The sequence below is a fragment of the Ictidomys tridecemlineatus genome, chromosome 5 (genome assembly GCF_052094955.1).
Source record: "Ictidomys tridecemlineatus isolate mIctTri1 chromosome 5, mIctTri1.hap1, whole genome shotgun sequence".
Lineage (NCBI taxonomy): Eukaryota > Metazoa > Chordata > Mammalia > Rodentia > Sciuridae > Ictidomys > Ictidomys tridecemlineatus.
In genome coordinates this window covers 97,440,828-97,453,925 of record NC_135481.1, presented here as the reverse complement: position 1 = coordinate 97,453,925, position 13,098 = coordinate 97,440,828, and the positions used below count along the sequence as shown (strand labels likewise).

The window sequence follows — 13,098 nt, the reverse complement described above, 5'->3', positions numbered from 1 at the left end:
ACTTTTTACTGGGAAAGGATGGAGGGTCCAGAGCTCAGCATTCTGTTATCTTTTTCCTCTGGGGGTCATTGTATTGTCACTGGGACAGGATTAATGTGTGGCTTCACTGACACTGGGAAAGGATCAATATTTTCCCAAGAACTGCCATTTTAGGATTGATGTTCACCTCCTTCCCAGGGACTGTCTTGTCGGTGGGAAAGGATTTATTGGGGAAGGATCAATGTTTTGCCTTCTTCCTCTCTTCCTCCTCCCAGGTCACACAGTCTTGGGAGGTTGTCATTTTCCATATCCTTTTTTATGGAAGCTGCCTAACTAAAAATAAATTATATAGACTATATCATTATTGTTCCATTTCTCTTGGTTAATTTTTTTTTAAATTTTTGTAGTTGTAGGTAGACAGAATGCTTTTATTTTATTTTTTTTATGTGGTGCTGAGGATCAAATCCAGTGCCTCACACGTACCAGGCAGGTGCTCTACCACTGAGCCCCAACCCCAGCCCCGGTCACATATGTTTAGTGATCCAGCCAAGCTCATCATATGATAAAGATCTGTTTTTAAAATAAATTTTTTATATTATACAAATATTATATATTCATTGTCAAATTATCACAGGAAGTCAAGAAATGCTCCTCTCTCCAATAGGTAGTAAACTTAGTAAACCAACTAAACTGTTGGTATAAACATGACAGTAACACATTTTTAAATTTACATTAGTTTGACAAGTCATCTGTTTTTATTTTAATAATTTGCAAAGATCTTACTCAAACTAAGACCCTTCTAATTATTCTGACCCAAGACTCTAGCTTTCTTTCTGTGGCATTTTTCTCACAATCACATGCAGCTGCCATACCCTCTCAGGCTCCATCCTTAAGCAGACCACCAGGACTTTGTGTTGGTGCCTGTCACTTGATAGCCCCAGGGGAGGCTTGAGGCCAAGTGTGCTGGTGCAGGCAGCAGGCCTCCACCCCACCTGTTGCAGAAGGCCCAGGAGGATTCCAAAGGAGTTTCAGGATAAAAGTAAAGGTGGGCAGAAGAAAGCCAGTTTTCTTTAGCCAGCCTTGTGTATAGAAGCAAAGGAGCTGGGTGCCATGGCACATGCATGTAATCCCACCCGCTCTAAAAGCTGAGGCAGGAGGATCGAAAATTCAAGGCCAGACTCAACAATTTAGCAAGGCCCTAAGCAATTTAGTGAAACTGTGTCTTTTAAAAAAAAAAAAAAAAAAGGAGGATTGGGGGATGTAGCTCAGTGGTACAGCGCCTCTGGGTTCAATTTCCAGTAAACCTCCCTCCTTCCACCCCACCCCCCCTACAAAAAAAAAAAAAAACCGCAAAGGAGAGTGGAAATCTACAAAGGGAAAAAAAAATTCATTGACCTCCTCCAGGAAAGGATGAATCTGTTTAATGGACAGAGAAGTCAAGCTCTCACACAGGCCCTGCATCTTCAGAGATTCGGCCGAGGCATGGTTGGAATTAGAAGGTTTGGAATCTGGAAACTGGGAACCATTCTTGGTTTCATGGAGCCTCCGTTTATTCATCTGTAAAGTGGGAATATGATGCAACTGTAAAGGTCGCCATGAGAGGCAATGTGGTGAATGTGTAAGGACGCTCTGTAAACTCCCAGCTGTGATCGATTTTGTCTGAAGCCTCCTGGGTGGGGCACAGTGTACTTCCAGACTTTGTGGGAATCAAACAGCTTCAGGCAGCCTTTCCTAAAGTAGCTCCCTCCTCCTCAGCCCTTCACCCCAGTTTTCAACCTTTCGCTCTGCTTTTTCTTCATGGCAAGTATCATGCCCTGAAAATATCCTGCCTCCCCTAATAGACTGCCCGTTTCCTGAGAGCAGACTCTGCTGTTTTGATCACTCTGTCCCTCCAACTTCCCAGAATGTGGCCTGACATATAGAAGGTGTTCAATGAACAGTTGTTAAATAGTTGAGTGATAAATGCATAATCAGATTTTCTTCTTGAAAGCAGGGTAGTATAGTGGGCAAACAGCACTGATTCTTCAACTTTTAATTGGTATGGCCAACGCAGGTGCCTGTCCCAACACTAAAGGTCCAAGCAGGTCTGACTGGGCCAGATGAATTTCCTATATATATATATTTTTAAAGTTTTGTTTATTGCTTTTATTTTTTGTTGATTTGTTTTTGCACTACTGGGGATTGAACCCAGGGACTTGCACATGCTAGGCAAGTGCCCTACCACTGAGCTATGTCCTCTAAATTTCCTATTTTTAACAAGTGCCCAGATAATTCTGTTGCCCTTAGTTACTCCAGATCTGGCAAATCTTGGTTTGACTCCAACCTGCCTTTTACTAGTTGTTTGATCTTAGGGAGGTAACTCCTTAACTTCTCTGGAGTCTGGTTCCTGAATTGTAGATAATAGGGATGTCAGGTCATGTTCTTGGCATAATGCCAGACGCTCAATTGGCTGCCATTATTATTATTATGTATCATTAAGCCCAGGCAGAAGATCTTTCCTCCTAAGGGCTCACTCTTGGAATCTCCTCAAAGTGGGGTCCTGACTGTTGGGTGCAGAGCAGGCTGAACTGTGTTGTCTGCAGGGCAGGCTGAACAGATGTTGGCTGCAAGATAGCCCACGCACTCAAACCCCCCTCTATCTGGTCCTTTATCACCTGTTTGCCTCAAGTCTGAACATTCAACCCTGCTCAAGGCTGAACACTTAACCCCCCTTGGGCCAACAAGGCAGCTTGCAGACCCAGAGGCCCCATTAGATTTGGGCTATAAAAACTCCCTCCTGCCAGGCCCCCCTCTCTTGCTCCCTCTCTCTTGCTCTCTCTCTTTCTTGCTCCCTCTCTCTTGCTCTCTCTCTTGCTTTCTCTGTCTCTCTCCTGCATGCGCTTCCTCCCTCCCTCCCTCTCTCTCTCTCTCTCTCTCCTTCTTTCTTTTCTCTTTGTTGCACTGCTGCAATAAAGATCTTTTGGTTGCTCCAAATGTTGTGGTCCCTTTCCTTTCACTGACCAGCATGGACTTCAGAATTTCTGCTCCACTTGAGATCTACTGACTTGAAATCTGTTTTACCAAGATCCCAAGGCCTTTTTCTTTGTACACTCAAGTTTAAAAAGCACTGCTCCAAGTCACATGTACTGTTTTCTTGCTGTCTTTAATTTCAGGAGTCTGCCCAGGAGGTTCCTAAGTCCTGGCATCCAGAGCCTCAGTCCTCTGCAGCAGAAATTTTTCACCCTGCTGAGGGCAGAGGAGGGACCTCCGGTTCATTCTGGGTGCGTGTCCCACTGAAGAGGGAGGAGGGATTCCAGAAGCCCCTCGACTTCTTCAGAGGGCTCTCAGCAATTGCCTGGGAAGCCAAGCGATGGATCCAAACTCTATCTTGATTTCTTCTCAGTCTGGGACCTGCTCCCACCTGGCCGAACTCTGTGTGGAAGGTGAGAGAAGCCCAGCCTCCCAAGAGCTGGAGAAAGACTCCCCCTTTCCCTGGGGCCAGGCCTCCAGTTCTAGCCTCACTGATACCAACTGGTTTGGGGATGAGCACATCCAGGCCAAGAGGGCAAGAGTGGAGACCATCGTCCAAGGCATATGTCTCTCTCCCAACCCCCTGGTGCCAGGCAATGCCCAAGCCAGGGACAGCCCATGCTGCACAGAGAAGCGAAAGAGGAAGCAGAGTCTCCCCATGCAGCAAGGCCCCCTGAAGCCAGGCCCTGCCTGGGGCAACAGGAAGGGGGGTCCCGGGGTAAGAGAACAATTTCATCGGCTCAAGCAACAGCTGAGACATCTGCAACAGCACATCCTGCAGACTGCCGAGCCCAGGGCTGCAGCTCAGGACCCCAGAGGCTCTGAGCAGGGGCAAGGCTCCCTGAGGGAGAAGCAGAGGAACAGCTGTGAGTCTAACCCCTGGGCTACCGACAGTGACCGCCATCAGGATTGTAGTGCGTACCTTTGTGGGGCAGAAAAACACAGAGTGTCTGAGCCTGAACATCGGTCTGAGGAGCTCAGGTTCCTTTCTTCTGGAACACAAGCTTTGTTGGAGATTCTGAGGAAAGAACTGACCAGGGCAGTATCCCAGGCTGTGGACTCTGTTTTACAAAAGGTGCTTTTGAATCCACCAGGCCACCTGACCCAGCAGGGCAGAAGTTTCCAGAGACTAGTGCCAGAGGGCGGAAGTGAGCCCTCGCCTCCTATGGGAGGGACCTATAAAGATCTATTTACTCTGGCCACCTTGCCCAGAAGGACCCAGCCACAAGTTGGGGTCCCTGTAGGAAACTTACCACTAGTCAAGCCTCTGGATTCTCTGAGGTACCCTATCTCACCAAGAATCTCCAAATCCTATCAGGGTCCCGCAACAAACTATCCCTTGGCTATTCCTTCCCACGTCCAGGAAAATCAGATTCTTAGCCAGCTATTGGGTCGTGGACCCAATGGTCATTGGAGCGACAATCCTCCTCTGGACTCATCTTCACAAAGTCACCCCTCTATAGAGTCTGCTCTGCAACCTTGGGTCTGGAGCCAGCAGCCGTGCCCGCTGCCTTTCACCACAGTGCCCCATCTGGAGAGCCGGCCCCTCCTTCCCTCCGTGAAGACTGAGCACAACAGCCTGGAGGCTATCACAGATGCAACTCCCTTCTCTTCCGTGCATATATCCTTTCCTAGTCATTGAAATTCTCATGGCTACAGCCCAGAGAGGCAGGAAAACTGGAAGTTGAGGAGGAGGCGGGGACAGATAACTGTATTGCATAGGGACCAACTTTATTTTCCACCATCTTCTTAATATGGTCTCTGAACCTTCCTTCCCTATTAATTGTGTGACCAAGTGGAAACCACATTCTAGGAGTGAGGGATCCTGGGAAGGTTCACTTAATTACTTCTGTGACTCATTGGATTCCACCATGACTAACTTGTTCCTTTGGGTCTGAGAGAGTTTTGTTTGCTTTCAAACTCAAATGGGCTTCCACAATACAGTACATACCCTGTGGAAGAAAGAGCTCTGACATTTGATTACTAGCTGCTCATAGCCCTGGGCAGAGAAGGCGAAAGGAATGTCACATCTGAGATATGGCTTCCCCAACCTCATGGATCTACAGGCAAAAAACCTGCATGTTAGATAATTCATGGGGAATACATGAGGATCCAAGAACTTCTTGGGGAAAAGAGGAGTTTTTCTCAGAGACTAGACATAGAGAGATGTCCTGAAAGAACCAGAAGTCTTTGATTTAAGGAACAGCTTCCAGGCTACAGCCAGGTGGGATGAAACCCGAGATCTGGGCACAGGAGGGAGAGGACCCCCACCTCCACAACTGGGAAAGTCTGAGAGGTCCAGGATGGCCTGTGGTAGTCTGAATTTTATCACAGCCTTTAGACAGAGCCCCCTCCCCAAAACAGTTTCCCAGAGTAATACTCAGGATAAAAGTTGTTGAGTTAGAAGAGCAGAGGAGCTGGGTACAGTGGCACATGCCTGTAATTCTCGCGGCTCAGAAGGCTGAGGCAGGAGGATCAGGAGTTCAAAGCCAGCCTCAGTAATTTTGTGAGGTCCTAAGCAACTCTGTCTATAAATATAAAAAGGGCTGGGGATGTTGCTTAGTGGTTAAGTATCCCTGGGTTCAATCTCTGATACCAAAAAAAAAAAAAAAAGTACTTTTGGCAAATACTAGGTTATTCTTTCTTTCCTTTTTTTGTGGAGGGAGTACTGGAAATTGAGCCAGTTCTAACACTGAGCTACATCCCCGGTCCTTTTTTATTTTTTATTTTGAGACAGTGTCTTGCTAATCTGCTGAGGCTGGTCTCAAACACGTGATCCTCCTACCTCAACCTCCCAAATTGCTGAGATTACAGGCATGTATCACTGCACTTGACTGGGTTAGTTTCTTCACTGCAGCCATTTTCAGAGACTTTAACATGCTGAAGTCTACATGTGAAGCTCTAAAAGGAAAATGTAAGCAGTTCCAAATTCTTGGGACCAAAGAACCCTCTTCCAACAAGCATCCTGCAGGACTAAACCTCCTGAGAATGTATTTTTGGTGTTGCATTTTTAGTGAGCTGTGTTCACACGCTGAATTTATTGTGGGCAGCTGTGAGTACAGATTCCAGAGGTTAATGTGTCTGTGAAGTCATATCTAAGTGCGCATAGTCCAAGTCCAGTCCCCTGTCTGGCAGCTGCAGGGCAGGATGGGGTGGGGCTGGCTCATTGCCCAGCCTGAGGTGGTCTTGTGTCCTAAGTGCTCTGAGCGCCCCCTGCTGGTCCATGGTGTTAGAAACATCCCATGGCTTGGGTTTTCTTGGAAGGCAGTGAGCAACCCTAAAACCAGTGGCAAGAACATCATTTGCCAGCACTGATTGCCTCTTCACGCAGGAACAGTCATCTTGGAAGTACACATACCAGTATAGACTGACTTTCACTGTGAGAAAGGCTGTCTGGGCCTTTGTTAAGAGAGCACTGGCTAAAACTCCCTACTAAATTTGGGCAGCAGGGGGTCCCTCAAGAAGGCTCAGCCCAGTGGCACATGCCTGTAATTCTAGTAACTCAGGAGACTGAGGCAGAAGGTTCTTGAGTTCAAAGCCAGCCTCAGAAATGACAAGGCGCTGAGCGATCCAGTGAGACCCTGTCTCTAAATAAAATTCAAAATAGGACTGGGGATGTGGCTCAGTGGTTGAGTGCCCCAGTATCAAAAGAAAAAAAAGAAGGCTCAGCCCCTAAAGATTTTTTTATTTTGTCAACTTGTCAGGCACCCTCATGTGCCTGTTCCTGCCCTGTAAAAATGAAGATCGGGCTCAGAGAGCATCAGGAAGTTCTGGGGCCCATCCTAAAAAAGACCTAGATCAAGCCTTGTCACACAGATGAAGATGTGGCTGTCTTTACAATGATTTGAGGATCCCTCCAGGTAGTATCCTGCCCCCAGTGACTACTCCCTCCTTCCTGCTGCTTGTATTCTGCACTAGAGATGAGTCTCCATGGGCCATGAAATCCATCTAGCAGCTTTCGTGAAAGAGAACAGTCACTAGGAGTGCAGACTGGAACAAGGGGCACTCATCAGGCACTTTCTCCTGTGGCAGATCACATGTACATGCCCACTGCCATTTAGCCACAATATAAAAACCCAAAAGCTCTGAAGAGCCCTCTAGCTTTTTCCTTTAAAAGTGAGTCAATCAGTTTTGGTGGCAAAACTTGACCTACACAGACTGGAGACTATTTATGGACTTTATTCCACTTAGCATAATTAGTCACATTTTGCTGTAGAGATATTAGTGTGTTGTATTACAGACTGCCTCTGCTGTGTTAATTAACATGTGACACACACCCACACCCTCACACCATATTAACTTTATAACAGAATTCTGAAATCTGCACTTCTTGCCCCAGTATTTCAGATAAGGGGTTTCCAGCCTGGTTTTTCTCACAATTCCCTAGTGTCCACTCTCGACCCAGGTATCTGAGAGGTAAAGAAATAGAGCAAACTAACTTTGGTTCAAAGTCACAAGGCAGACTAGAGAGGAGCCAGGATTCAAACCCAGGATCTGACAGCCAAGCAAAAGCTTTAACCATTATATTCTAAATTTTAGAAAGTAGGCCCAGAGAAGTTAAGTGGTTTGCCCAAGGTCAAATAGCTAATAGCCAAATCAGCCTCTGAATCTGGGTCTTTGGATTCCCAAATACAAGATTCTTTTCATAGCATTCATCAACGTAAGGATAAGAAGCACAGCCAATGAGAGGACGTTTGTAACTTCAAAGCCAATCTAGGCAACTTAGCAAGCAACTGTCTCAAAATAAAATAGGAAAAAAAGAAAACAGGGAGGGGGTGCTGGGGATGTAGCTCAGAGTTAGAATGCCCTGGGGTTCTAGTACTAAAACAAATAAAACCCAAAACTTTAAGGACAACAGATGGGGGACAGGGGTTTTCATGCAGCAGCCTGAGTGCCTAGGCCAGCTATAACCATAGTTAGTGGGTTTGGTTTCTTTTGGCTAAACTGATTTATCCTGCAGGAAAGTCTGAAGTTTGAAAGCACTCAGATCTAATACCCAACGTTATTCTTTGGAAGGCATCTCACCCAGTCCTTTCCTGGGAATGCTAAGCATTAAGTGACAGTCTTTCTTTCTCTCCCACTCTGGTGCTAAGGAGTTGCACCACAGCTCCCTGTTCTTAAGGTGAAAGGAATCTGTCCTCAGGGTGAGGAATAGGTTGATCATCCATTCCTTCCTCATCCAGTACACATTTTTTGAGCATCTTCTATGTGCCTAGCCCAGTGCTAGATAAAGACATGGAACACAAAGTTAAAAAGACATGGTCCTTGCCCTCAAGGAGCTCACAGTCTAAATGGGGAGACAAACATGCAGTAAAAATTCCAATAAGGTAATTGTTACAACAGAGATTTGTACAAAAAGCCTCAGGAGCACAAGGTGAGGAAGGCCTAAATTGGTTTGGAAAGGTTCCACATGAGATGGAGCTTCTAAACCGGAGCTTGACTGATAATAGAAAGTTCTGCCAGGCAGATGGAAGGCAGATACAGGCACAGTTCAAGTGTCTTGACGGAGCAGAAGCAACACGGGTGCTGTGCTAAACTTGGCTAGATGCTTGGGGCTCACATACCTGCAAAGACAACTTGGAGAATGAGAACCTGAATGGAACCAATCTAAGCTACTTCTCTCATTTTACAGATGAGGAAACTGAGGCAGAAGGGAAGTAAATCTCTACTTGGGGTTTCAAAAGGGCTTATGTGGGATATAAGCTGCTGTCTCTTCCCATCCCATTTTGGAGAAACACAAGAGTACATCAACTGTTTGATATCATGCCTTCACATATCAAGATGTTTCTAAATTTTGCATCTTGACTGCCTGTAGACATTCAGGTTATATAACCAGTCTCCAGAGATGGAAAAAAGAAGCAAATACTCCATTCAGTCAGAAAAAGAGAAAAAGAAACCACAAGGAACAGGACAATTGCTATTTGGATAATCTGATAACATTATTTGGTAACTGGTTTTTCAAAGTTACTTTTCCTTGACACTGAGATAAATCCAGGAAGGACTGAACCCTGGTCACTTGAAGAAGGCCAAACTCATGTTCTTCTTCACAAGGTACCCCAGCTCCAGCCTCCTGAAGGCTTATTTCCCCGATGTCCAGGTAAAGTCAAAGTTTCAGCCCCTGCAAAACTCCCAGCTCTGTATGAGGAAGGTCCAGACCCTCACATGTTAGCTCCTGTTCATGCTGCTGATCTAACTGGTGTGGTTCCCAGTTCTGGGAAGAGACTGCCCAAATAATCACTGGCCTAGGAAGGTTGGGTGTCTGAATTTTTAGGCTGCTGAGTTATGGATAATCCCAGAAATACATGGAAAGGGAAAGTAGGGGGAGAGAGAAACACTAATAATTGGAATCTTTGGCCTAGTTTTGTCTCTGCTGGGAGCCTTATGAAAACCTTATGAACAACTATATACAGTGTCAGACATTGTCAGACTTATATCAAGTGTGACAATAAGGAAAATGAAAGGAATCAAACCTTGCCTGTTGCCATGGAAAAGTTTCTGGGGGCTTCCATAACAGCTAAGGGCTGTTTTTTCAGGTCTTCCCCCCTTATTCAGTTGTTGGTTGATCCCTGTAGCAAATTCTGATTTAGATTTCAATTCATTTTGTAACTCTAAAAACTGCCCTTTGACCTATACTCTTACCACTTCCCTCAACCTTTTACATAAGTAGAAGGCTCCCTGGCTGCTCGCTAGCACCACAGTAACCTTGACCCTAGACTCTTTCAAAGACCACTTAGACACCATGAAAATATTCTCTATAAATCTAGTACTTGAAGAATTATTTTCTAGTGGGCATTTTAGACCTAATTCAGATTCTGAAGGCCAACTGAATAGGCCTGGTAAATAGCTCCGGCTTCTTTCTCTAAAGGAAGTCCCATTATTTGGTTGAAGCTATTAACATCAACCCTGTGTTGAATTTGATGCTGACAGTTATGATTTGGAGCACCTCAGGGCAAATGTTTGACTTGATGGACTCCTTGTTTGCACAGTTCAACCGCTGCATCACCTCTCAGATGATCAAGTGGTTCAGCAACTTTCGTGAGTTTTATTACATCCAAATGGAAAAATTTGCCCGTCAAGCGGTTTCAGATGGTGTCACAAATCCCAAAGTGCTGGTGGTTCTCCGTGATTCAGAACTTTTTCGAGCCCTCAATATGCACTATAACAAGGGAAATGACTTTGAGGTAAGACCATGTACCAGGGTCCCATCAGGTCTGAGCAGTGTCTTTCCTATGGGACTGGGTGTTTGAGAAAAGATCCCCTCGATGGTGTCTCTCCTTGTCACTGAGAATCACAAGGCCCTGGAGCCAATCTCTGTATCACCAACAGAGATCTCAGCCTAAACATCTGCACTCAGGCAATAGGTAGATGCAGCAAATACCGCCCATCTTCATGCTGAAACATAAGCAGAAGTCTACCAGGAGTTATGCCAGTCTAGACTTATTCTGTAATTATCAAATTTCAGAATTTGCTTGACCCTTTTATCTTTGTCAGGAGACTCAGGATTAAATGCTAGCAACGAGTTTTGGCCTAGATTTCCTGAACAATTTCTGTTCATCATTTGGCTTGTATCTATATTCTCACTTGTACAGTTTTATAACAAATAAAAATACTCAAGCCTTGGGCTGGGGCCGTAGCTCAGAGGTAGAGCACCTGCCTCACACGTGTGAGGCCTGGGTTCAATCCTCAGTACCACGTAAAAATAAAGAAAATATTGTGTTCATCTACGACTAAAAAATATTTTAAAAAGATGCTCAAGCCTCTGAGCCTTGGGATCCCTATGAAGGCACACTGGTGGCACCTTAGGGGTGATAGTGAAGGGTGAGCCTCAGTGTCATTAGTGTGAATTCCTATCAGGAAACAGGTGGAGGAGCCTCTTGGACAGCTGGCAGCTGTTAGGATGCATCTCATTCTGGAGATGCCAGGTGTGTCTTGTCTTAGACTGCATTTCCCTCTTGCTTTTGTCTCGATTGTGATCACAGGAGCAGTTTATTGATATCTCTAATGATGTAAGAACTGCTGGTGCCCACTGGCTGGATGCTCAGGCTGAATGCTGGGAAACCTAAGCCTACCTGTGGGAGGAAAAGGAGCCAGGGCATGTGGGACAGTGGCACCACCACACCTTTCCATGTGGGGGTGATTACTTAGCAGGTAGTGGCAGCAAGTCCTAGGCCAAGCCGGATCTGGACGCTGTGTCCCACAGCGTCACTTATGGTGCCAGTCTGGGTAAGGGTCCTGGAACAGCTCCATTCCATTGGCTTTGGAAGCAGGAAGGTAAGCCTTTGGGATCCAGCCCTAAAGGGTAGTGGGGTAAGGTATGATAGACATGGGGGATACATCTTTCCACAACAGGTCTGAGGAAAATACTACAAACCTCTTTGAATCACAGATTTAATTTCAATTAATTAGTTTCTACTAACTTACTAAAAAGCCCACACAAATGAAACCAGATCCTCCTACAAGGGGAGTGTTTCTTAATACACTTTCTCCCAGGGCTCTCTCACTGGAGCTGTCGTTTCAAGGTTTGTGTTTGGAGAGGGAGCAGGGCATACCTAGGCTGCAGCAGTCAGGGGCTGCTAGAGCAGGGTTGCTCTGATCCCACTACCCAAGAAACAGGTAGCATCTGTCTGGGGGGGGGGCAGGGCTCCGTGGCACCAGTGCTTCCAGCCTCATGTCTTTCCTTTCTTTGGGGTCTCCTTGGGAATGCAGGTCCCAGATTGCTTCTTGGAAATTGCCAGCGTGACATTGCAAGAGTTCTTCAGGGCTGTCTCCACAGGGAGAGACTCAGATCCTTCCTGGAAGAAACCCATTTATAAAATTATTTCAAAACTGGACAGTGACATCCCAGAGATATTCAAATCATCCAGGTATCCCCAGGAGGTGTTTCGGAGTTAAAGTCAAACAAAATGAGGAGTGACTGGCCAGAGTTTCCTGAGTTTGTCTTAAATGGTAACCATTTAGCTATAGTCATATAAAATGGGCACATGAACTCCCTGCCCTTGAATAAGTACTATTACCATTCTGATCGCTTATTTCCTTTCTAGAATCATCAAATATTTAAACTTAATTATAAAATACATCAACTGAATATATCAATGTATCGGTATATTGTAAAAGAAACACAAGTTTGGAATAGGAAGACTTGAATCTCAATCCACTGTTGCCAGGTGTTGAGACTGACAACTTCCTGTTAGCTCTGCATCTGTAAAATAAGGTTGTAAGGATTAAAGATACTATGTCCTGAAGTGTTCTGTGACACGTGACACAAAAACTATTTTCCCTCTCTTCCTCTAGCTATCAGGGTATTTGGGGCTTTTACAAATGACTATTTTCATTTTACTTACCTGTTTCTCAAGCTCCACCTATCTGCCAGACACTGTCACATTCATTAAACTTCTGCCCTGAAAAGCAGCTATTATCCAAACAGAACCTTGAACAAACCAAGGTTTTTGAACTATGAAGTAATTTCCCAAATGTTGTAAGGCCAGGACAGTTGGGTTGGTAGACCTGGTCAGGAACACGGAGGAACCCAAGACATTCTGAGCAAGGCTGCATGCTACTCTACACTGTCACTCAGGATCTCAAACAGGAAACCACCACTAGAGCAAGCATTTAGCACTGATGTGGCACTGACAACGCTGCCTGGTGCTCCACCTCACAGGTGATGAATAGCAAAACAGAGAAATACAGAAATGGAAATTCTCCAATTCCAAAAGAAATTACAGTCCGTGGACAAACTTCCACAGGTGAAGCAATTTGTGAAATCCACACTTTCTTCCTCCCTTCTGGCCCAACACAAACTGACTCACTCTGAACAAACAGCAAGAGATCTGCAAAGCTGAGTAACTGTATCTCTCTTCTTAACTAGTCAGAATGAAGCCTGTAAACGTGGCCAAAGGCATGCAGGATAGAGTAGGATAATACATGGCTTGGGCTTTTTAGTCCTGAGAGATGTCTGTGACTGCACTAGCTTCCTTTCTTCCCATCTACACAGAACAAATTCCATTGTGCAGCTACTCCACTTCCATGACTTAGAGGGTGAGGCGCTAGCTGGAGCGGATAACTCCCTAAACTATTGCTAGATACTCAGCACAAAAAAGATGATATGACAGC

The 13,098-nt window shown here is 45.4% G+C and overlaps 1 protein-coding gene across 1 annotated transcript; it reads left to right on the top strand.

Annotated features, from left to right (window-relative positions):
- The first annotated feature begins 3,045 nt into the window (after positions 1-3,045).
- Positions 3,046-12,230, top strand: Prox2 (prospero homeobox 2). The gene is given in 4 exon segments (XM_005321331.5): positions 3,046-4,605; positions 8,974-9,085; positions 9,975-10,169; positions 11,695-12,230. Coding segments are annotated over 4 exon segments (1,770 nt in total). The 5' UTR covers positions 3,046-3,328; the 3' UTR covers positions 11,881-12,230.
- Positions 12,231-13,098: the final 868 nt, after the last annotated feature.